We start from the raw sequence: 25,401 nt of genomic DNA on the forward strand, positions 1-25,401 counted from the left end.
CGTTTTAAAGCATTTTATTACACAGGTTTAGAAATGTAGTGTGATTTCTGCCCTTTACAGCACAAAACGCAGCGCTGTGTCAACAATGGATTTTTTAGAAACATTTTTGCCCTTGATCCCCCTCTGGCATGGCACTGTCCAGGTCGTTGCACCCTTTAAACAACTTTAAAATCATTTTTCTGGCCAGAAATGTCTTTTCTAGCTTTTAAAATTCGCCTTCCCATTGAAGTCTATGGGGTTCGCGACGTTCGCGAACCGTTCGCATTTTTGACGCAAGTTCACGAATATGTTCGCGAACATTTTTTCCGACGTTCGCTACATCCCTATCTGTAATAATAAAACAGTAGCTTGTACTTGATCCCAACTAAGATATAATTAATCCTTATTGGAAGCAAAACCAGCCTATTGGGTTTATGTAATATTTAAATTAATTTCTAGTAGACTTAAGGCATTAAGACCCAAATTACGGAAAGATCCGTTATCCGGAAAACACCAGGTCTCGAGCATTCTGGATAACAGGTCCCATATCTTTACTGTATCTCTTTTGTAATGCATAATTCAATAAGACTCCATACATGTTTGTACCATGCAACTGTTTATTTGTATGAAAAGTCTTATAAATAAAAATATTTTAAAAAAAGAATAAGGGAGGAAATCCACAGGCAATTTCAGCGCAAAAACGCAGGCGTCACATCGTATGTGACGGAAATAAGGTAAGAGATGGAAATGTCGGATGGTGTTGCAGCGTTGATCCGACACCATCTGACAATGCTATTACTTACCTTATTTCTGTCACATCCGACGTGACACCTGCGTTTTTGCGCATCGGATCACGACGAAACCGCTGTGAAGTTCCTCAGTATGTGTAATTAGAGATTACACTGGTGGTCCAGTGCACGCTGCGTCTGCATCTGACATTCGCGTCGGATCAACGCTGCGACTTCATCCGACATTTCTATCTCTTATCTTATTTCCTTCGCCTACATTTTGTCGCATCGCGTCTGATTGCACCGAAAACATCTGTGGAGTCCTACCTAAACTATCAAATTCGAAATTGTGAATTATCCAAACTTGATTCGAGTTTTATTATTCATTTTAACTCGAATTCGATTATTCGCCACCTTAAACCTGAAAACCGAAAAGTCCATGTAGTCCTACCCTTTTGACCAAAAAAAATAATTCGAAAAATTCTAATTTTCACTTCGACCCTTAATAAATCTGCCCCCTAATGTAAGTTAATATGTTTGAGTATCTTTTTAGTGTCAGTATCACTTTAAGGTGATAAAGGTGAGCATACATAAAGGCTAGGGTAAAGCTATTTGTATCTCGGCCTTTGTTTCTCTGCAGGTCAAGTTGCTGTTAAGATTTTATACATTGTTTAAATATATAGCTCGGTCTTCAAGGGGGTATTCAAAACCCAGCCAATTAACATACACCTGTAAATAATTCCCTGTTGTAAAGGCTGATTGGTAGCTATAGGCAATATTTGGCTACAATTTAGTTTTTTCTGCACATTAAAACTGAACACAGGGGAGCACAGGTTTAATCGCTCATCTGTACGAGGTCTTAAAGACATGTAAAGGCAAAAAAATAAAACCCCATTTTTAGTTAAAAAATTAAAATGTGTACCGTTTTTATAAGAAACCTGACTGTAGGCAGTGAAATTCTCCCTTCATTTACTGCTGTGGATAGGAATTGTCAGACGGTCCCTAACTGCTGAGCAGGGAAACAATCATACTTATGAACAGCAGGGGGAGCCCCCGCCTTACTTCCCAGCCATGCAGAACTCAAGCAGCTTTGTTTATGACGATCCCTAAGCAGCACAGACCACACTGAGCATGTGCACAGTCTTAGTCTTGCAAAGATGTATAACAAAGTTACAAGATGGTGACCCCCTGTGGCCAACTTTGAAAGCATAAATTATTTGTTTGATTAGGCTTGTGGTGCAGTAAGTTCATGTTTATGTTTAGTATACAAAATACAGCATTTCTAGCCTTATTCTATTTTAGACTTTACATGCCCTTTAAACTTTAGACTGAAATTCTTACACTTTGCACCTTCATCTATACCAACCACCACACAGTGCTTGAACTGGAGTGAAAAACAAGGCGTTGGTGATGTTGCAGGTCAGGCAGGTTTGGGCCAACATCGCTGCTCCTCTTGGGGGTCGCGGGTGGGTTCAGGTTGAGCTCTACTACCTGTTCTACACACACACTTGCACCTGCCCTTCCCCCTTTGTGACATCATTGACTGGGTGGTGCTGGTCTATAAGTGGACTAGGGAAGTTAGGGGAGGGTCCAGGTTGAGAAAAACACAAGCCGCACATCAGTACTAGGTGAGACATGTGTAGCGCAGCTAAAATAAGCCCCTGGCACAATTAGAAGCCTCACCTGCTTTTACTCACTTTAAATCAAAGCCATTTAGTGATTTCCCTGTAATGAACAGTTTGAGGGCCAGTGAGCATAGAGTTACATAAATATGTGGCCTGTAGGGACCCCACAATAACAACTGTGCACAATTCGGCTATTGTCTCATAACAATCCCAGCACATTCTATATTATCCGCCTGAGGGGATTTCATTCAAGTAAAAGCACTATCCCCCCCCCAAATAAAAATCGAATTGTACATTGTCTCAGAATACGAGTATAACGCGCTACATGTTTATCCTCACACCACCTCCACAGCAGCAACAAAACCCAAAATTATACCCTTATATTATTTTACAGACGATCCATGTGAGAAGCTCACCTGCAGCACGGGGACACTACAGCTACTGTTCTCCACACATTAAACTGCTCCTAGTAAAGTCCTCGCTTCTTGTAGGATAGCGCTGTCTCCTCCTCTTCTCGGTTTCGTCCTATCGCGGCTGAGATCCCGCCTCTGCGCCAGCTTAACCTGGGTTGGCTGTCTCTGCTGCTGATTTCGCCGCTCCTATTGGTCAGTGGGAGTGATCAGGTTAGGTTGCACTCTGAGCTGTCAGTGTCGCTCTTCCCTGCAGGTGCGGGTCATTGGTGATGGCGCGTGGTTGTCGCAGAGTCCTGGTCGCTTGGCAGAGGTTGTTGATGGAGCGAGAGCCCCTGTGATACCGAGAGCTGAACCCCGTGCTGTTTGGATGCGCTGAGAGAATATGGCCACTATGGAGAAGCTCATGAGAGCGTTTGAGTCTCTTAAGTCCTTTCAGCAGCAGCAGCAAGGACCGGTGGTACCCGAAGAGGAGGGGAAACTAGTGATGCTGGTAATCCTGTAGCACAAGTGTATTCCCTCGGCATTCCCTCTACCTGCTCGTTGCAGCAGTGCATGCTGGGATTTGTAGTTTTCTGCAAAGCAGATTAGCTAAGGCTTTATATATATATTTATACATATGGTCACGTGTTTATACTGTTAGCCTGCAATTGGTTGTATATTGATACAGTTTGTGTTCTGTACACTTGATGCTTTCTTTGGAATTCAAATGCCCAGCAGCTGCTATAGTTCTACCCTGGGCATAGGATTGACTGTTATAGAGTTATATACTGGTTGTCTGCTTATTATATTAATCCTGTGTATTTACAAAGCACCAACATGTGTATCAAGCATATTCTTTACATCCAATATAACACCTATAGCTACAGGCTGGAAATAGGGCCTTGCTCTGTAAAGCTGACACCAAGTAGGTCTGGGACATAAGAAGGCTCAGTAACTGCTTATACAGTAAGTAACTGATTATAGAGTTAAACAGTAAGTACCTGATGTCCAGTAACTGGTTATAGAGTTATACAGTAAGTACCTGATGCCCAATAACTGATTATAGAGTTATACAGTAAGTACCTGATGCCCAGTAACTGATTATAGAGTTATACAGTAAGTACCTGATGCCCAGTAACTGATTATAGAGTTATACAGTAAGTACCTGATGCCCAGTAACTGGTTATAGAGTTATACAGTAAGTACCTAATGCCCAATAACTGGCTATAGAGTTATACAGTAGGTACCTGATGCCCAATAACTGATTATAAAGTTATACAGTAAGTACCTGATGCCCAGTAACTGGTTATAGAGTTATACAGTAAGTACCTAATGCCCAATAACTGGCTATAGAGTTATACAGTAAGTACCTGATGCCCAATAACTGATTATAGAGTTATAGAGTAAGTACCTGATGCCCAGTAACTGATTATAGAGTTATACAGTAAGTACCTGATGCCCAGTAACTGATTATAAAGTTATACAGTAAGTACCTGATGCCCAGTAACTGGTTATAGAGTTATACAGTAAGTACCTGATGCTCAGTAACTGGTTATAGAGTTATACAGTAAGTACCTGATGCTCAGTAACTGGTTATAGAGTTATACAGTAAGTACCTGATGCCCAGTAACTGGTTATAGAGTTATACGGTAAGTACCTGATGCTCAGTAACTGGTTATAGAGTTATACAGTAAGTAACTGGTTATAGAGTTATACAGTAAGTAACTGGTTATAGAGTTATACAGTAAGTACCCGGTGCCCAGTACTGGTTATAGAGTTATACAGTAACTGGTTATAGAGTTATACAGTAAGTACCTGATGCCCAGTAACTGATTATAGAGTTATACAGTAAGTACTTGATGCCCAGTAATTGATTATAGTGTTATACAGTAAGTACCTGATGCCCAGTAATTGATTATAGAGTTATACAGTAAGTACCTGATGCTCAGTAACTGATTATAGAGTTATACAGTAAGTACCTGATGCCCAGTAACTGATTATAGAGTTATACAGTAAGTACCTGATGCCCAGTAACTGGTTATACAGTAAGTACCTGATGGCCAGTAACTGGTTATAGAGTTATACAGTAAGTACCCGATGCTCAGTAACTGGTTATAGAGTTATACAGTAAGTACCTGATGGCCAGTAACTGGTTATAGAGTTATACAGTAAGTACCTAATGCCCAATAACTGGCTATAGAGTTATACAGTAGGTACCTGATGCCCAATAACTGATTATAAAGTTATACAGTAAGTACCTGATGCCCAGTAACTGGTTATAGAGTTATACAGTAAGTACCTAATGCCCAATAACTGGCTATAGAGTTATACAGTAAGTACCTGATGCCCAATAACTGATTATAGAGTTATAGAGTAAGTACCTGATGCCCAGTAACTGATTATAAAGTTATACAGTAAGTACCTGATGCCCAGTAACTGGTTATAGAGTTATACAGTAAGTACCTGATGCTCAGTAACTGGTTATAGAGTTATACAGTAAGTACCTGATGCTCAGTAACTGGTTATAGAGTTATACAGTAAGTACCTGATGCCCAGTAACTGGTTATAGAGTTATACGGTAAGTACCTGATGCTCAGTAACTGGTTATAGAGTTATACAGTAAGTAACTGGTTATAGAGTTATACAGTAAGTAACTGGTTATAGAGTTATACAGTAAGTACCCGGTGCCCAGTAACTGGTTATAGAGTTATACAGTAACTGGTTATAGAGTTATACAGTAAGTACCTGATGCCCAGTAACTGATTATAGAGTTATACAGTAAGTACTTGATGCCCAGTAATTGATTATAGTGTTATACAGTAAGTACCTGATGCCCAGTAATTGATTATAGAGTTATACAGTAAGTACCTGATGCTCAGTAACTGATTATAGAGTTATACAGTAAGTACCTGATGCCCAGTAACTGATTATAGAGTTATACAGTAAGTACCTGATGCCCAGTAACTGGTTATAGAGTTATACAGTAAGTACCTGATGGCCAGTAACTGGTTATAGAGTTATACAGTAAGTACCCGATGCTCAGTAACTGGTTATAGTGTTATACAGTAAGTACCTGATGCCCAGTAATTGATTATAGAGTTATACAGTAAGTACCTGATGCCCAGTAACTGATTATAGAGTTATACAGCAAGTACCTGATGTCCAGTAACTGGTTATAGAGTTATACAGTAAGTACCCGATGCTCAGTAACTGGTTATAGAGTTATACAGTAAGTACCTGATGCTCAGTAACTGGTTATAGAGTTATACAGTAAGTACCTGATGGCCAGTAACTGGTTATAGAGTTATACAGTAAGTACCCGATGCTCAGTAACTGGTTATAGAGTTATACAGTAAGTACCTGATGCTCAGTAACTGGTTATAGAGTTATACAGTAAGTACCTGATGCCCAGTAACTGGTTATAGAGTTTTACAGTAAGTACCTGATGCCCAGTAACTGATTATAGAGTTATACAGTAAGTACCTAATGCCCAGTAACTGGTTATAGAGTTATACAGCAAGTACCTGATGCCCAGTAACTGGTTATAGAGGAAAAATGTATTGATAAATTAGTGAAAAAAAACACTGCGGATTTGATCGGAGTATTTTTCAGAAAATTATCAGAAATTTTCTGATTTTGATAAATAACCCCCTACGAGCGTGATAAACAAAGTGACAGTGAATAGGAAATGGTAAATGCATACTCTTTAGAAACCGGGTTTACAGTCACTTTTGTTATAAAATAATGTGCGTATTGGCACATGGATAAGGGATCCATAATGTGTAGCCCCATGCATTAAATGGGTTGTTCACCTTTAAGTTAACTTTTACTATATTATAGAATGGCCGGTTTGTAGTTTGTCTTCTTTTTTTTTTTTTACTTAAATTGGTTCCTCTTTTGATTCTTTCAAGCTTTCAAATGGGGGTCACTGACCTCGGAAGCCAAAAAACTATAGTTCTGGGAGTCTATAATTTTACTGGTATTGTTGCTTTTTATTACTTCTCTTTCTATTCTGACCTCTTCTAGTCATATTCCGGTTGCTTACAGTTCAAATTCCATATTGGAGATCTGCTGAACAGAAAGCTAAATAAGTCAAAAACCCTACTTAATTAAAAATGAAGACCAATGGCAAATTGTCTCAGGATATCACTCTCTGCATCGCACTAAACGTTTTTTTTCTAAGGATACTCGGGGGTAAATTTACTTAAGGTCGAATATCGAGGGTTAATTAACCATTCAGAAGCTCTCCAGTTTGCAGTTTCAGCAATCTGGTTGCTAGGGTCCAGATTCCCCTAGCAACCACACATTGATTTGAATAGGAGACTGGAATATGAATAGGAAAGGTTTGAATAAAAAGTAGCAATAACAATGCATGTGTGTAGCCTTAAAGAGCATTTGTTTTTAGATGGGGTCAGTGACTCCCATTTGAAAGCTGGAAGGAGTCAGAAGAAGAAGGCAAATAAATCAAAAACTATACAAAGTAAAAGGCCAACTGAAAATTGCTTAGAATTAGCCATTCTATAACATACTTAAAGTTAACATAAAGGTGAACCGCCCCATTAACTTTAGTATGATATAGAGATTTATATTCTGAGGCAGTTTGCAGTTGGTCTTATTTGTGGTTTTTGAGTTTTTTATTTAGCAGCTCTCCAGTTTGCAATATCAACTATCTGGTTGCTAGGGCCCAAATTACCCTAGTAACCATGCATTGAGTTGAATGAGAGACTGGAATATGAATGAGAGGACTGAATTAATTGATATTCGCCCATTTCACCTATACTGAGCAAGATCCCAGAGCCTTACTAATGTTTGTAACAGAGAAACTATCACAGTTGATCTATTAGTTGCGTTTCTGTTTTACTTCTGATATAACCGCTATGGGAAGGTCGAATTTCGAATTTATGTGTTTTTATTTTCTTTTACTCTAATAAATTCGAATATACTCACAACTCGAATGGGATGTTATTTAAGAAAAAATTAAAACGGCTAATATTCGATCGAATAGTCCCGACCCAAAAATTCTAATCAAATTCAAATCGAGTTTTCCCTCCGTAAAAAACTTGAATGTTAGGACGGCAATTAACATCTTCAAATGTTTCAACGGACCTCTGCCATTGACTTGTACATGAACTCTGCAGGTTTTAGGTGGCGAATATTTGAATCAGAACTGTTTCCATGGTCAAGGTGTGATATATCTCACATTCGAATTTACATTCGATTTGGGGATTAAAATTTGAATGTGTGAATTTTGACATCAAAAAATAAAAAAATGTACTATTCGACCCTTAATTAATCTGCCCCCTAATGTATGAAAATCTTAGTTTATGAGAGAGAGGAAAGGCAAACAGAGTTAAAGTAAATAAGGGAAAAAACACTGAAAAAAAGAATTGTAATGTACTATTTTAAATTCTGTGAAAGTAATATGCATACCTTGAAGAAATATTACAGTCTTTGGATAATAGTAGTATTGGGGCACTGGCAGATGGGACATTATATCATCCACGCTGCAGGAGATAAACGCAGGTGACAAAAAGTCCCGTCTGCTATAACCCTTAATGGGCAGTTCAGTTGTTTTCAGATTGTTCCCCAGAAATAGACTTTTTTTCAATTATTTTCCTTCAGTCCCGCACTGGCAATTTGTGAGTTCTGGCAAATGCCAGAGGGGCTGCTGTTAGATGCGGGTCGGGTTGTGGGTCCGGGTCAGGTAGCGGATTAAAGTGGGTATGGGTCGTGGGCTGAAGGTTCGGGTCAAGTCCTGGTCTTAGAAATTGGTTCCACGCAGATTCTAAACTCTTACAATTTGCTACATTTAGTTGGTATAATTAGTTGATACATTTCTCAGCAGAATCTGTGAAATATTAGCAACTATTGTATTAATTCTAACAGCTGCCTGTAATGAAACCCAGAGATTCAAAGATAAGAAATGTATCAACTAAATGTATCAATTTAGAACAGTTTACAGGGTCGGCGACCCCCCCGAGCTGCTTTAGAAGGTAACAAATTACACTTTACACTTCAATATTATAAAAATGGTCACACATGGAAAATAGAAAGTAATTGGAAAAAGTCGTTATTTCTGGTGATCTATCTGAAAACAACTATGTTTGAAACTTAACGACCCCTTTAAAGAAAGTTGTATGTTTAAATCTGCAATGTGAGAGCTTTTTTCCCCCTCTACCCCTTAAAATGCCCTTATACATGTATTTGTGTCCTGTTTTGTGCTTGGCATAGTTATTGCAATGAATTTTCATGGAAATATGCATTAGCTTGTTATATAACGGAGTTCCTTGCTGCAGGGCACAAATAACTATTCTCTTTTCATGACCGCTTCAGTAAAAAAAAGCCATTTAGCCTGTATAGGCTTACATTATGATCCAATCTTGTACTGGAGCTAGATTTGACTCACCATGTTGGTGGTGAAATTGGGCAAAGATTGTTGCAGTTGTTCATAAATAGTCTGAGAAAAAATCCCTCCGCTCATACCTGTAGTCTTCTGTGTCTGCACCAGGAGCCTCAGCGTCAACCCAGGTACAGACACATGGAGCAGATTTTTGGCACAAAAATTCATACTCCCTAATTTCGACAGAAAATATAAGCAGAGGGGCTGTTTCTTGTGTATCTCCCGATTACAGTTTTCAGGAGAAGATATGAACCTAGTTAAAGGGATACTGTCATGGGAAAACTTATTTTTCAAAACACATCAGTTAATAGTGCTGCTCCAGTAGACTTCTGCACTGAAATCCCTTTTCAAAAGAGCAAACAGATTTTTTTTAATTTTGAAATCTGACATGGGGCTAGACATATTACCAGATTCCCAGGTGCCCCAAGTCATGTGACCTGTGCTCTAATAAACTTCAGTCACTCTTTATTGCTGTACTGCAAATTGGAGTGATATCACTCCCTCCCTTTCCCCCCAGCAGCCAAACAACAGAACAATGGGAAGGTAACCAGATAGCAGCTCCCTAACACAAGATAACAGCTGCCTGGTAGATCTAAGAACAGCACTCAATAGTAAAATGACACATTCAGTTACATTGAGTAGGAGAAACAACAGCCTGCCAGAAAGCAGTTCCATCCTAAAGTGCTGACTCTTTCTGAAAGCACATGACCAGCCAAAATGACCTGAGATGCACCTACACACCAATATTACAACTAAAAAAATTGGAGAATGCAGACTAAAGGTGGGAATAAAACTGTCTTGACGCAGACCCTTCACAGAGAATCATTAAAGGAGAAGTATTCAGGGGCAGAACTACCGGGGGAGCAGGGGGTGCGAGCGGGCCAGGGCCCACACCCCCTCAGGGCCCCCCGGCAGTTTGCGCGCCACATATTCCCGGGCAGTTCCAGGGGGACGGGGGGCCTGGCTGCGCGTCCTGCACCAGGGCCCGCCCCCCTCTAGTTCCGTTTCTGAAAGTATTTCTAGGTTAGAACTACATGGGTGACTGCGGTGCGTTTCTGGTGGATCCGACGCACTGTGCCAAAACGCAGGTGTCAAATCGGATGCGACCGAAAATAAGGTAAGAAATATAAATGTCAGATCTTGTCGCAGCGTTCATCCGACACGACTGTCTGATGCAGACGCAGTGTCTGCATCCGACAGCGGTGTCGGATGAACGATGCGACACCATCCGACATTGCTATTGCTTACCTTATTCCCCTACGCATCCGATTTGACACCTGAGTTTTTGCGCACCGAAGTCGCCCATGTACCGGTAGTTCTACCCTTACACTTGGGGGCGCCAAGAGTTAGGCACCCCAAGTCATTGTATTTATCAGCAGAAAACTGCACCAGCCTGGGTTTCTGCCAGTGAGCACCATGGAGCTGTTCCTCTTCCAGCTTCTTCTTGCAGCTGCCCAAGCGCATTAGAGCGAAAAGCTGAGCTTTAATAAAAAAAAAAAGCCAACTATTTTATTCTACTGAGCATGCATCTGCCCCAGGAAAATTGAAAAGAGAAGAAATGAAGAAGACAATTGCTCTGTGGTGCTCGCTGGCAGAACCCCAGGACGGTGCAGTTATCCAATTTAAGCTAGGCATACACTTAAGGGGTGTTTCACCTTTAAACTGCAAACTGGAGAGCTGCTGAATAAAAAGCTCTCATACACAGCCAAACAAAATTGCCCTTTTGTGGTCTAGAGTGTTGAGTCAACTGCTTATAACAAGCAATTTATGGCTGACTTAAAGGAGAAGCAAACCCAAAAGTTAAAAAAAAACCCTACCCTACATAGACCCCCCCCTCCCTCCTCCCCTAGCCTAAGTGTTACCCCAGGCAAATGCCCCTAACTTTTTACATCTTCAGCCGATTCGGTAATCTTCGGAATGGTACCTCTGCAATTTTCTCAAGTGTCGGCACATGCGCAGTTGTCGCAAAACAGACAATTGCTCCAACTGTGCATGCGCCGCTCCGCCAGTCTCATTCTGAAGATTATAGAAGAGAAGAAGATGGTGCCCGTGAATTCTGCTGGACAGAATCTGCACGGAGGGGTAGGTAAAGACTTAGGGGCATTTGCCCGGGGTAACACGTAGGCCAGGGGGAGGAAGAAGGGGGGTCTATGTAGGGTAGGGGGGTAGGGTTTTTTTAACTTTAGGCTTTTCTTCTCCTTTAAACTGAACAACCAGTAGTAAATCTGCAGCCTGGTATGAAAAAGAAGGAAAGTGATATTATTTATGACGTGCAGACTCCCCTCTCTCAGCCTAAACCACCCACACTCCCCTGCTTCCTGTATCTGGTAATAAAAGGCAGGTTAGCACAGTGGAATTGGCAGCCACTATGTTTGATCACTTGAATTCTAGCCCCTAGCTCTCTGGAAGCAATAGCATGCTCAAGTCAGTATTAAAGTATTGATTCATATTACAGGTAAGGGATCCCTTATCCAGAATGCTTTCGAATTACGGAAAGGCCGTCTCCCATAGACTCCACTATAATCAAATAATCCAAATTTTTAAAAATGATTTCCTTTTTCTGTGTAATAATAAAACAGTAGGTTGTACTTGATCCCAACTAAGATATAATTAATCCTTATTGGAAGCAAATCCAGCCTATTTGGTTTATTTAATGTTTACATGATTTTTTTTTAGCAGACTTCAGGTATGAAGATCCAAATTACAGAAAGATCTGTTATCCGGAAAACCCCAGGTCCCGAGCATTCTGGATAACAGGTCCTATACCTGTACATAATATAACACCTTTGCCACTCATTACCTAAAACTGTATATAACTAAATATACATGAAATAGTTGACAGTTTAGCTTTTATGGTCCAGAAAAGTGAATGATACCAGTAGATAATTTGTACAGAGATTTGTGACGGGTTCTGACGATTGCTATTTCTGTGCAGTATTCTTGGTTTGTATTTTCTGCTTGAGATGAATTCCAGTAAATACAGATGGAATCTATTCTGCAAGAGTACACATGGGTGTTCTGAAACGACTCCTGTGGCAGAATGCCAGTAGTGAATTTCCAAGTCAGAATGCTTTGTACAGAAGATCTAAGCAGAATCAATATTACAATGGCACGCAGAGTTGCTCCCAATTGAAAGCTGTTTGTTTGCCTCTTATGTTAATTCTTAGATGTTACTGAACATACGATTATTATGAGCAGCAAATATTCTTGCTTTGCATCTTTGCTGGATTATATTGGGTTATAAAGAAAAAGATTACGAGAGACCGTGAATGTTGATTCGGATTTTTTTTGGGTGTCCGTTTAAAGGAATCCTCTGCCCCCTGTAAGTTTTAATTTTAAAGGAGACCTATAGGATAAATGAAAAAAAAACTAATTTTGTAGACAATTATAAGTAATATATGGTGTTGCTTTTACATGGTGCTAAAAATTAATATTATCTTTAAAAATAAGCCCTTTATTGGAGCTCCCTATAGATGTTCACTGGTCCCTGTCTGTGTTTCAAATGAGGGGTGGGCGTGTTCTAACGGTCCCTACCAGAAGCACAGTAGGAGGGGGACAGCCAATCACAGCCCTGCAGACTGCAGTTGCACAAGCACAGACAGGCTTCAGTTCCCTATCAGGTCCTGCTAGCTGCTGATTGGTTCCTGTCCTCCAGTGCAGTGAGCTGAGAGCCGCCGGCTCATCTGCACAGCCTGGGAATCCAGGGAGCAGGAAGTGGAAGAGAAGGGAGGGATTATTAAGGTTTTTGCAGAAATATTCAGTAAATCAGCCTGAAACACTACCTTTTTTTAAGCACGATTCTTCTATATCTAAATGAGTATAATGCACTGGTACGTTCTTATTTTTTACACAAAATGTCCTTTAACCATAAATACAATTTATATAGTTAAAAAACAGTTACATTATAATAGATTTAAAAGTTAAACATATTAGAAATAGGATTGGATTGTGTCCGTACTGAGACCTGCCTTTAGCGGGCAGTAAAGTGGGCAGTATTCTCTAGTTTCCTGGTACTGCAGGCAAAGGATCGTGTGAATCGTTAGATTGTCAGCACTTTTTTAGTTCAGGGACCCCTTGAAGGTCCAACCTTTGGTTAGCGCCCCTCCTTAGCTCATAAAAAGGTTAGAGATATTGGAAGATTGGCGTTTTAGTCATTCAGCCACAGATCCAAGAATATATTATAAATACAATTTATATAGTTAAAAAACAGATACATTATAATTAGGGATGCATTAAATCCAGGATTCGGTTCGGAATTCAGCCAGGATTCGGCCTTTTTCAGCAGGATTTGGATTCGGCTGAATCCTTGTGCCTGGCTGAACCGAATCGGAATCCTAATTTGCATATTTCAATTAGGAGCAGGTAGGGAAATCACTTTTTCCTGCCCCTAATTTGCATATACAAATTAGGATTCGGATTTGGTTCGGTATTCAGCTGAATCTTTCACAAAGGATTCGGCCGAATCCCAAATAGATGGATTCAGTGCATACCTAATTATAATAGATTTAAAAGTTTAACATATTGGAAATCTATAGGATTGTGTCAGTACTGAGACTTGCCTATAGCAGGCAGTAAAGAGTGGGCCTAACCAGTAGCTGTTCCTGCTGTTCAGCCGATTGTCCATGATTTGTTTGTACTGAGGGGAGCAAACAATTGGCTTTCCAAGTCCAACCACTTCCTTTTTACTCCTGTACTCCTTGAATACAATTCCTCCAAATTTGTTGTCTGCTTATTAATCTGAAATTGCCAGTAATTAAAATGTGTGCCTTTAATGTGTGCAATTTTGAATCCCAGGTGCTGGAGATGTTCATCTTGGTACTGCAGCAATGGCACAAAGAGAATGAAGACAAATGGAAAAAGTTGTTGAGGCAGATTGGACAGCATTGGTAGAATGACATCTGCAAACAGCAGGTAAGAACAACACAATGATTTCCCATGTGAAACATTTTCGTTATATTCTTGAAATCAAATCTGTGGCCAGTGAAGAGTGTCACATCGGTGAAAAGCAATTTAATTGGTAAACGTGACTACCATAGAACTGGAATTGTATTGTCGGTGTGTGTAAATCTAAGCACTTTGGAAAGGTTTTAGACTCATTTAGGGCTATTCCACACGGGGAGATAGCCTTGCGTTTGCGGTCGCGGCGACAAAGCGCCGCGCCAGTCGCCGCGACCGGCGCAGGCGACAGTTTTGTATGGGCGCCTATGTAAAAACGCCTGTGCTAACCACACGAGGCGATGCGCTTTTCAACAGTCGCCTGAAAATGCCTCGCCAGGCTTTTTCAGGCGACTGTTGAAAAGCGCATCGCCTCGTGTGGTTAGCACAGGCGTTTTTACATAGGCGCCCATACAAAACTGTCGCCTGCGCCGGTCGCGGCGACTGGCGCGGCGCTTTGTCGCCGCGACCGCAAACGCAGGGCTATCTCCCCGTGTGGACTAGCCCTAAATGGGCGTCTTCACGCCTGTTATATTTCCCTTTTGTCTGAAGTTGACATGAGAGGAGTTATAACAAGGGTATAGCCAGTGGGTTAGATCAGCTCTGGACTGGGACTCAAAATAGGCCCTGGCAATTCAAGTACACAGAGACCCAACGAGCCCAATAAATAGTGAGTGTCTATGGCATCTTACAGCAGCCCCTCTGGCATTAGCCAGAAAACACAGATTGCCAGTCCGGGCCTGGGTTAGATCCAATGTCACTGGGCTGTCCTACCAAAACAATGGCTTTTAGAATTGTAACACCAAACATATTGTGTATGTTTTAGAATGTAAATGTTGTATGAAGCAATATGTACAATTTGTTGCTAAACCCTAAAAATGAATGTGGCAAAAAATACCATATTTTATATAGTGAACTTATTGCACGAGGCTAAAGTTTGAGCTTGTCAATAGCAGCAATGATCCAGGACTTCAAACTTGTCACAGGGGGTCACCATCTTGGAAAGTGTCTGTGACACTCACATGCTCAGTGGGCTCTGATTGGCTGTTGAGAAGCTAAGCTTAAGGCTCGTCACTAATTATCCAGCAGAAAATGAGCTTCCCTGGCTGTAATATAAGCTGATGCTACAGGTTTGCTGATTATTAAATTCTGATGCTAATTGCACTGGTTTCTGTGCTGCCATGTAGTAATTATCTGTATTAATTACTAATCAGCCTTATATTGTGACATTTCTATTCTATGTGTACTGTATATTGTGAGTGGGTCCCTAAGCTCAGTAAGTGACAGCAGCACAGAGCATGTGCAGTGAATCAGCAGAAAAGAAGATGGGGAGCTACTGGGGCATCTTTGGAGACACAGATATTTACTGCTAAAGGGCTGTGGTTGCCTTGGGCTGGTACAGAATCACAAAACATAAGGTACAACATTTCTAGTCTACTTCTTTGGTTAAGCTTTAGTTCTCCTTTAAAGTATGTTTGCAGTGTAGGTTTAATCAGAGCAGTAAACAATACAGTTACGTTTTTAATTATAAACATTATTGGCTAATTTTCCTTGTGTCTTTCAGATGCATATAGACTCGCATGAGGCTCTCAGTTTTTTAAATACTTTATTTGAAACTTTGGCCTCTTCGGCTCTTCGGCCGGTAGACATGTTATTAAGAAGTATGTTTGTCGTACCATTCACTATGGTAAGGATTAAGTGTTGTCATTTCCTGATTAATAAATGTATGTTTTGGTTAAACCAATTAGGTCAGTGGTACAAAGTGAGATTGTGAGTTATGATGCTCCATTGGTACATAAAAGGGGAACTATTGCGAAAATGGAAATTTAATATAAGCTTCATCATACTGAAATAAGAAACGTTCTAAATACAATCAATTAAATATTATGTGCCATTTCTGAAATAATCAAGTTCATCTTCACTATTCCTCTCTCAGCATCTGTTTCTCTTCATTCTGTCTTCATGCAGCAGTTGGGTGTCAGATATTCATTGACAGTTAGATCCAATATATCTTATAGGGAGGCTCCTTTTGCCTAGAAGATGTATTAGAGCTCACTCTATTAAACTCACCAGACATCATGTCTCTCTACATGCAGGATTTATGCAAAAGACAGTTATTTTGGCACCTAAAAACCAGGTAAATGTTGAAATTCTAAACTGGAAAACTGCTGAACAAAATTCTAAATAATTAAAAACATAACTTAAAGGACCAGTAACATAAAAATTGTATTTAAAAAAATTTGTTTCTACAATTCGCAAAGTCTTTAATAAATTACTTACCGATCTTCTGCTTGCGCTCCTCTTCAGAAACGCCAACATGCTGACGATCCATTGTGCGGCGCTCGAATTCTCCTCCCTGCCTTCTATAGGAGATAGCCAGGGTGGAGAAATCGAGCGCCACACGATTGATCGTCGTCGTTTCTGAAGAGGAGCGCACGCGGAGAATCTGTAAGTAATTTCTTAATAAAGACTTAGCAAATTGAAAGTTAAAACAGCCTTGGTGGGTTTTTTTTCGTTAGGTAGAAACAATTTTTTTAAAAAAAATTTATGTTACTGGTCTTTTAAGTAAAAACCAGTCGCAAATAGTTTTAGAACATTAATGTCTACGTCATACTAAAAGTTAATTTTAAGATGAACCACCTCTTTAAATGTTGTACAACAACTTTCGATGGGATTATGGGGGTTATTTATCAAAACACGAAAATATCTCGTTTTCTAAAAGCTACTCCGACCAAATCCGCACAGGTTTTTTCCCCTTATTTATCAATACATTTTTAAGAAAATTTCCTGTGCGGTAAAAAACTTGAAAAAATCATGAAAAAGTTTGAATTGACGCCCAAAATCCACAAAATTTTGGGATTATTGCATGAAACCCAGTGCAGATCAGGATATCTTTGGGACTTCTGCCCAGGCCCGGACTGGCAATCTGTGGGTTCTGGCAAATGCCAGAGGGGCTGCTGTAAGGTGCCATAGAAAGTCAGTATTTAGTGGGCTGGTGGGGGCTGTTTGGGCTTCAGTGTGGGCTGATTGGGCCTCTGTGTACCTGAAATGCCAGGGCCTATTTTGATTTAGTCCAGACCTGCTTCTGCCATTGACTTCTACATGAACTCAGCAGGTCTGAGTTGGAGCACTTTTTTTATTCGGACTTTTAACCCCCTCGGGGTTTAATAAATTCTGAAAAATATTTGGATTTTAAACTCGCGTTTTTGGCATTTGGACTTTAATAAATAACCCCCTATGAGTTATTGGTTGTTATCTAACAACTTCTGGAGGGACTGCAGTTTTCTGCCCATTTACTTAGTTACCCAAGACCAGTGGCTTCCAGTTAAATAGCTGCACCTGTATCTCTTTCAGGCCTCCGTGAGCACCGTCCAGCTGTGGATATCGGAGATCCTGGCTATTCTCAGAGTTCTCATCTCTCAGTCCACCGAGGATATTGTTCTATCTCGTATACAGGAGCTCTCCTTGTCACCAAAGCTTATCTGCTGTCAGAATATCCTGAAGCTTAGGGAAGGGGATAATCCGTTATCTGCAGAAGTCTATCATGAGCAGGGTGAGAATAAGCCACCCCCTGAGGAAACCTTCTCTCGGTATGTTGCTTATATGTTATTCCACTGTGCAATGTATTTGACTTTTCTGTTGCTTTGGTATAAAGTAATCCTGGGACTGGATACAGAAACACAGCTGCTTAATGAAAAGCTATAGCCATCAAGTTAGAGCTATGATAATCTACTGCCTGCAGGTACTAAGGGAACCCAGTAGGAATCTGCCATTTCTCTGCAAAGAGGCTTATTCCTTTCTGCAGGTAAAATTCCTTTAGATATAATTTTGCACATCCACGACCTGCTGTTATAAAGCAGTGTACAAGGAATCCTGTCTCTAGAGCCTTTTATATTCATAACTGGTACAGGTACGGGACCTGTTATCCAGAATGCACGGGACCTGGGGTTTTCCAGATAACGTATCTTTCTGTAATTTGGATCTTCATACCTTAAGTCTACTAGAAAATCATATAGACATTAAATAAACCCAATAGGCTGGTTTTGCTTCCAATAAGGATTAATTATATCTTAGTTGGGATCAAGTACAAGCTACCGTTTTATAAACACACCGAAAAAGGCAATCGTTTTTAACAATTTCGTTTATTTGGATAAAATGGAGTCTATGGGAGACGGCCTCTCCGTAATTTGGAGCTTTCTGGATAACACGCTTTTCGAATACTGAATCCCATACCCATATTGAAAAGGTGTCTCTGACTCCTGAAACAGTATTTCAAGCGAGCTGATAAAAGCTGTTTTATTAATACAGAAAAAATTTTTTGGGGATTATTTGGATAAAACGGAGTCTATATAAGAGGGCCTTTCCTTTATTCGGATTTTTCAGGATAACGGGTTTCCAGATAGCGGATCCCATACCTGTAGTAATAGCCTCTGTATTTACATGAAAAGCCACACAGTGAGTGAGATTGCAAACATTGTGACTCCGGCTAGTGCAGAGCTTTCATTATTATTGTACTGGCCTGGGGTCTTGATGAATAAACTTTAGGGAGGCACCGAATACACTTTTTTGGATTCGGCCGAACCCTCGTATCCTTTGCGAAAGATTCGGCCGAATACCGAACCGAATCCAAACCCTAATTTGCATATGCAAATTAGGGGTGGGAAGGGGAAAAATGTTTTACTTTTTCAAAAAGTCACGCAATTTCCCTCCCCACCCCTAATTTAGATATGCAAATTCGGATTCGGTTCGGCCAGGCAGAAGGATTCGGCCGAATCTGAATCCTGCTGAAAAAGGCTGAATCCCGAACCGAATCCTGGATTCGGTGCATCCCTAATAAACTTCCACCATGTTGGATCCCCTTATCTAAGCAACCCCTGAGGGAGGGCAGGTGTATGCACAGTATAATACTTTTGATACTACTGTACTGCACATGCGCCTGCCAGTGGGGGCAGGAGATAATAGGAATGGGTCTTAGGGTAGCAGGTTACCAATTAGAGACAATTTTTTTTCTTTTTTTCTTTTTTAGGGATGCACCAAATCCAGGATTCGGTTTGGGATTTGGCCTTTTTCAGCAGGATTCAGATTCGGCCAAATCCTTCTGCCCGGCTGAACCGAATCCTAATCTGCATATGCAAATTAGGGGCAGGAAGGGAAATCTCCAGAATTTGTCAAAATAAGGAAGTAAAAACTGTTTTCCCCTTCCCACCCCTAATTTGCATATGCATATTAGGATTCGGTTCGTTATTCTGCCTAATCTTTCTCGAAGAATTCGGTGGTTCGGTGCATCCCTAGTTTTTCTATTAACACTGTACACATGATATTCAGAACTAGTTGCTGATTCCTTGCCATTGGTTGTTGCAACAAACTATCCAAGAAATAAATGACCTATATAATAATTAGTGTCATATAAAGGTGTAAAAATGTATTAAAAAAAGGTCAAGATCACTTTATCTATGAATGCAACTACATTCTCTTTGATGTACTATACTGTTAGTCCTGTTACATGATGAAGTCTGTAACTTGTAAGTATAATTTTCAGGTTCCTGCTTCAGTTGGTGCATCCATATAGAGGACATTGTGTACAAGGAGCTGAAGGTGGATGTGAGTGAGTAACAACACACCTTCTATTGCCAACAGCTGGGCACCTTACTCATGTGCTTGATTCACATCTTCAAATCGGGTAACTAATGTTCATTGGCTCATTTGGTACCTGAAGGTTTAACTTAATGTGTGGGATCTTTAAAGCCAGAATAATATGGCAGTGCTATAGTGTATAAACAGCTGAACATCCCAAAATCAGTATAATGGCTAAGGATGTTCAGAATTCTGCATTCCAAGGTGGGATGATCAGACAAGTTTATGAAAAGCTGTCTTCATGTTTTGTCCACTAGGTGGCTCAGGTGAGCTGCAGATTGATTGGTATCATTGCTTTGTGTATGCCCCAGTCTTAGGGCTCTTACACACGGCCGTTCCGACCTGCGCTCCCCTGCGTTCCGTTTTTTGGCGTTCAGCCGCAGGGGAGCGCAGGAATAGACGCAAGTCATTATTTGAAATGGGGCTGTACTCACTCAGGCGCGTGTAGGCGCCGAATGCAGGTTCAGACGCAACATGCTGCATTTTTCCTGCGTTCGGCGCCTACACGCGCCTGAGTGAGTACAGCCCCATTTCAAATAATGACTTGCGTCTATTCCTGCGCTCCCCTGCGGCTGAACGCCAAAAAACGGAACGCAGGGGAGCGCAGGTCGGAACGGCCGTGTGTAAGAGCCCTAAGCTGTTTTATAACACGCTGAAGATATTGTGTGTTAGACGTCTGGTACCTGTAGTTCTAATGTTTGCAGGATTATCATGTAAGGATTTTATGGGAGTGATTTAGTATTAGGCATGTATATAGGGTGTTGTTCCATAGCAGGGCTTTTCAACTTTACCTCCAAAATGAATACTTGCGTAACAGTTCATATCAAATTAAATGGCATATTAAAGAATCTAACCAAACTGGAATATATATTTAAAGGAAAACTTTACTTCCAAAATGAATACTTGCGCAACAGATTTATATCATATTAAGTGGCATATTGAAGAATCTTACCAAACTGGAATATATATTTAAGTAAATATTGCCCTTTTACATCTCTTGCCTTGAACCCCCATTTCGTGATGGTCTGTGTGCTGCCTCAGAGATCACCTGACCAGAAATACTGCAGCTGTAACTGTAACAGGAAGAGATCACCTGACCAGAAATACTGCAGCTCTAACTGTAACAGGAAGAGATCACCTGACTACAAATACTGCAGCTGTAACTGTAACAGGAAGAGATCACCTGACCAGAAATACTGCAGCTCTAACTGTAACAGGAAGAGATCGCCTGACCAGAAATACTTCAGCTCTAACTGTAACAGGAAGAGATCACCTGACCAGAAATACTGCAGCTCTAACTGTAACAGGAAGAAGTGTGGAAGCAAAAGACACAACTCTGTCTGTTAATTGGCTCATGTGACCTAACATGTATGGTTTGTTTGTGTGCACAATGAATCGTACGATCCCTGGGGCGGCCCTTATTTTCTAAAATGGCAATTTTCTATTTATGATTACCCAATGGTTATGGTATATGAGCTGGTTTATGCATTTTATTTTTTATAGAGACCTTCATTGTTTGGGGAGTATAGATTTCCTTTAAGCTTGTTCTTTAAATGTATTTTTTTATAATAAATAATATATTCATGTATGTAAGTTAATGCGGGCAATTAAATCTGCTACAGGGACATTCCGGCGCATCACAAATGCTGCAACAAGGCTTTTCAAAGGAGATGTTTATAATGGCAGCTTCTACACCTTAGAGAGCCTGAACGGCCTTGTGGAATCTCTTTTTCCCACTCATCCATCCCTTGTGCTCCTTTGGTGCCAGTTCCTGCTCCTTATCAACTATACCAACTACAGCTGGTGGTCTGAAGTGCAGCAGACTCCCAAATAAGCCTTAATCTGACCTTAATGCTAAACTCCAAGTCCTATTTAATGGCTGGAATATGGAAGGGCTTTCAAGTGGTGGAAATCCCTATAGAGCAGTGGTTTGTAATGTCTTAGATTAAATCCCCCAACACACACTTTGTAGTCCAATATTTGTCCAAAATATTGTTGTATCGCCATAGCATAGAGTTAAGCTGGCCATAGATGCAAAGATACGATCGTACGAATCATCGTACGATCGGACTTTCCCATCTCCCGACCAGCCACTAACCATTCAGAACGACCGATCTCCGCCGGACGGAAAATGTCGGGACTCTCCACACACGGTCCGAAAATCATACGAATCCTAGATTTGTACGATCAGATCTTTGCGTCTATGGCCAGCTTTAGAGTAGGGATATAAATCTGTGGGTTTTCAGCTGCTTTAATCTACAATTGCCTTTATCTTCAGGTAGTGGGAGTTGTAGTTTAACATAAGTATCTAGGCTGCAGGTTTAGGGCAAAGACACACACTGTGATTCGGGGAGATTAGTCACCCGGCGACAAATATCCTCTTCTTTGGGGCGACTAAACTCCCCGAACTGTCTTCCCACTGGCTAGAATGTAAATCGGATGGCACTCGGAACGCTTTGTTTTCCGAAGTCGCCCAAAGTTGCCTCACAAAGTTGGCCGACTTCAGAAAGTGAAGTGCTCCAAGTGCCATCCTGCCGGCAATTTACATTGTAGCTGGCGGGAAGGCAGTTTGGGAGATTAGTTGCCCCGAAAAAGAGCGACTAATCTCCCTGAATCGCAGCGTGTGTCTCTGAATCGCAGCGTGCGTCTCAACCCCTGGGAGATGTATAAGTCTATTACTCATTCATTCTACTGTCTTGGAGCTCCTTAAAGGAACAGTTCAGTGTAAAAATAAAAACTGGGTAAACCACTAGTCTGTGCAAAATAAAAAATGTTTCTGACATAGTTAGTTAGCCAAAAATGTAATGTTTAAAAGGCTGGAGTGACTGGATGTGTAACATAATAGCCAAAACACTACTTCCTGCTTTTCAGCTCTCTCTAAGACTGAGTTAGTTAGTGATTTTAAAGGGGTGGTTCACCTTTTAAGGTAACTTATATTATAGAATGGCCAATTTTAAGCAACTTTTAAATAGTTTTTATTATTTATTTATAGTTATTTGCTTTTTTCTTCTGACTCTTTGCAGCTTTCAAATGGTTTGCAGCTTCTAAAAAGCAAAGGCTACAAATGTATTGTTATTGTTACTTGGTATTCCTCATCTTTCTATTCAGCCCCGCTGCTATTCATATTCCCTCCTATTTACAATAAATCCATGCATGGTTGCTAGGGGAATTTGCACCCTAGCAACCAGATTACGTAAAAAGCAAATTGAAGAGTTGCTGAATAAAAAGCTAAATAACTCAAAAACCACAAATAATACAAAAATGAAAACCAATTGCAAATTGTCTCGGAATATCACTCTCTATATCATACTAAAAGTTATCTCAAAGGTGAACAACCCCTTTAAGGGGGGCGACATGGGACATAACTATTCAGTGTAGGGATGCACCAAATCCACTATTTTAGATCCGACCTAACCTCCGAATCCTTCGTGGAAGATTTGGCCATATACCGAATACTAATTTGCATATGTAAATTAGGGGTGGGAAGGGGAAAACGTTTTTACTCGATTTTCCTCCCTGCCCCTAATTTGCATATGCACATTCGGATTCGGTTTGGCTGGGCAGAAGGATTCGGCCGAATCCAAATTCTGCTGAAAAAGGTTGAATCCTGTACTGAATGCTGGATTCGGCACATCCCTAATTCAGTGAGTTTGCAATTGATCCTCAGCATTCAGCTCAGATTCAAAAGCAACAGTTTTGACCCATGTGGCCTCCCCTCAAGTCTCTGATTGGTTACTGCCTGGTAACCAATCAGTGGAAAGCAAGAGAGCTGAAAAGCAGGAAGTAGTGTTCTGGCTATTATGTTACACATCCAGCCTTTATACATTACATTTTTGGCTAACTAACTCTATTAGAAAAATGTTTTGTTTTGCACAGTCTATCTATTTACCCAGTTTTTATTTTTACACTGAACAAACAATTCCCTTAAGGCGCAATGTGTGATCTTGTCCTTCTTTAGAATGTTCTTGACTGTTGTCTCTATTTATTGTATGAGTCATTTAGTCGTGAGGCCGAAGTACAACTTTATACGTTTCCCTGTGTGGCCTCTTATAATTGCAGCCCTTATAACATAAACAACCTTCGGAAACAGCGTAATTAAGCGGTGACATTGAATACAACTGTAGTGCGAGTAGGCGGATGGCTTGGGGGCTTGTATTGTGAGAGCAAATCCAACATGTCATGCTTCTTCATAAACAAAATGTTTTTCTCCTACACAACCATCAAGAGCGGTACAGATTGTTCTACCAATTTGAACATAATTGCCGTCCATATATTATTAATAAAGTGCCTAACAAGTCATAGCTGAACTTGTGCATAACCACTCACAATCTGATTCGCTTTTAAATTACTTGGATTACTTGGTAGGGTATCAAGAACAGAGCAAAGCTCAAGTTCCCTTTATCTAAAGCAACTTTAGATAAAGGGATCTAAACTTGGAAATGTTTGGGATGAGTGGTGAAACCTTTTCAAGATTACCCCTCATGTAGTATGGACTCAGCAGTACAGGTAAGGAACCTGTTATCCAGAATGCTCGGGACCTGGAGCTTTCCAGATAACCAACCTTTCTGTAATTTGGATCTTCATACCTTAAGGGGCAGATTTATCAAGGGTCGAATTTCGAAGTAATGGAAGTTTTTTTTTGAACTCCCATAACTTCGAAATTCGAAATTCAAAAAGACCAATCGAAATTTATTAAAAAAAAATATTTTTATTACAAAAAAAAGTTTTTAAATTCTGGTGAATAGGCTGCATTTGAATCGTTCGAATCGAAGTTTTAGCGCATTCGATCGAATTCGAAATGAAGTATTTGTCTCAAAAAAGTCCACCAATTGAGGTTCTAGGTGGTCCCCCATAGGCTAAAACAGCAATTCGGCAGGTTTTAGATGGCGAATCATTAGGGATGCACCGAATCCACTATTTTGGATTCGGCCGAACCCCCGAATCCACTTTTTTGGATTTGGCCGAATACCGAACCGAATCTGAAACCTAATTTGCATATGCAAACTAGGGGTGGGAAGGGGAAAACATTTTTACATTTTATGCAAATTAGGATTCGGATTTGGTTCGGCCGGGCAGAAAGATTCGGCCGAATCCTGCTGAAAAAGGCCGAATCCCGAACCAAATCCTGGATTCGGTGCATCCCTATGAATGGTCGAAGTTTTAAAGAGACAGATAAATTTCAATATTTGAAGTCTAATTTTTTTCAAATTCTGAAAAAAAATAAAAAAATCTAATTTAGAGCTATTTTTGTGTACTTCGACTATCAAATAGGGCAAAATTCGATAGTCGAAGTACAGAAAATAGCTAGAATTTTCACTTCGACCCTTGATAAATCTTCCCCTTCGTGTACTAGAAAATCATGTAAACATTAAATAAACCCAATAAGCTGACTTTGCTTCCACAAAGGATTAATTATATATTATTTAGGATCAAGTACAAGTTACTGTTTTATTATTACACAGAAAAAGGAAATCGTTTTAATAAATTTAGATTATTTGATTATAATGGAGTCTAAGGGAGATGGCCTTTCCGTAATTTTTCTGAATAATGGGTTTCCGGATAACAGATCCCATACCTGTAAATACAGTATAAGTACAATAATAAAGCATGGCAAAACAAAGGAAATAAATACTTCACTGCATTTTTTAAAGGTGACATATACCTTGAAATGGTAATCTTGTATAAATTGCAAATGGAAACTATTTTTC

The 25,401-nt window shown here is 40.2% G+C and overlaps 1 protein-coding gene across 3 annotated transcripts in view; it reads left to right on the forward strand.

Annotated features, from left to right (window-relative positions):
- The first annotated feature begins 2,865 nt into the window (after window positions 1-2,865).
- LOC108705853 (huntingtin-like) overlaps window positions 2,866-25,401 on the forward strand; it is a 30,729-nt gene continuing 8,193 nt past the window's right edge. The window contains exons 1-5 of one of the 3 annotated variants that reach the window (XR_001933915.2): window positions 2,866-3,235; window positions 13,919-14,035; window positions 15,624-15,746; window positions 17,414-17,649; window positions 19,599-19,739. Coding sequence is in view for 2 of the 3 variants with exons in the window: in XM_041579380.1 (XP_041435314.1) it covers window positions 15,624-15,746; window positions 17,414-17,649; window positions 19,599-19,668 (429 nt within the window). In the remaining variant the exon portion in view is untranslated. Of the gene's footprint in view, window positions 3,236-13,918; window positions 14,036-15,623; window positions 15,747-17,413; window positions 17,650-19,598; window positions 20,051-25,401 lie in introns of those variants that run through there. The other 2 variants (XM_041579381.1, XM_041579380.1) reach the window with 2 other exon arrangements.

The sequence above is a fragment of the Xenopus laevis genome, chromosome 1S (assembly GCF_017654675.1).
Source record: "Xenopus laevis strain J_2021 chromosome 1S, Xenopus_laevis_v10.1, whole genome shotgun sequence".
NCBI lineage: Eukaryota > Metazoa > Chordata > Amphibia > Anura > Pipidae > Xenopus > Xenopus laevis.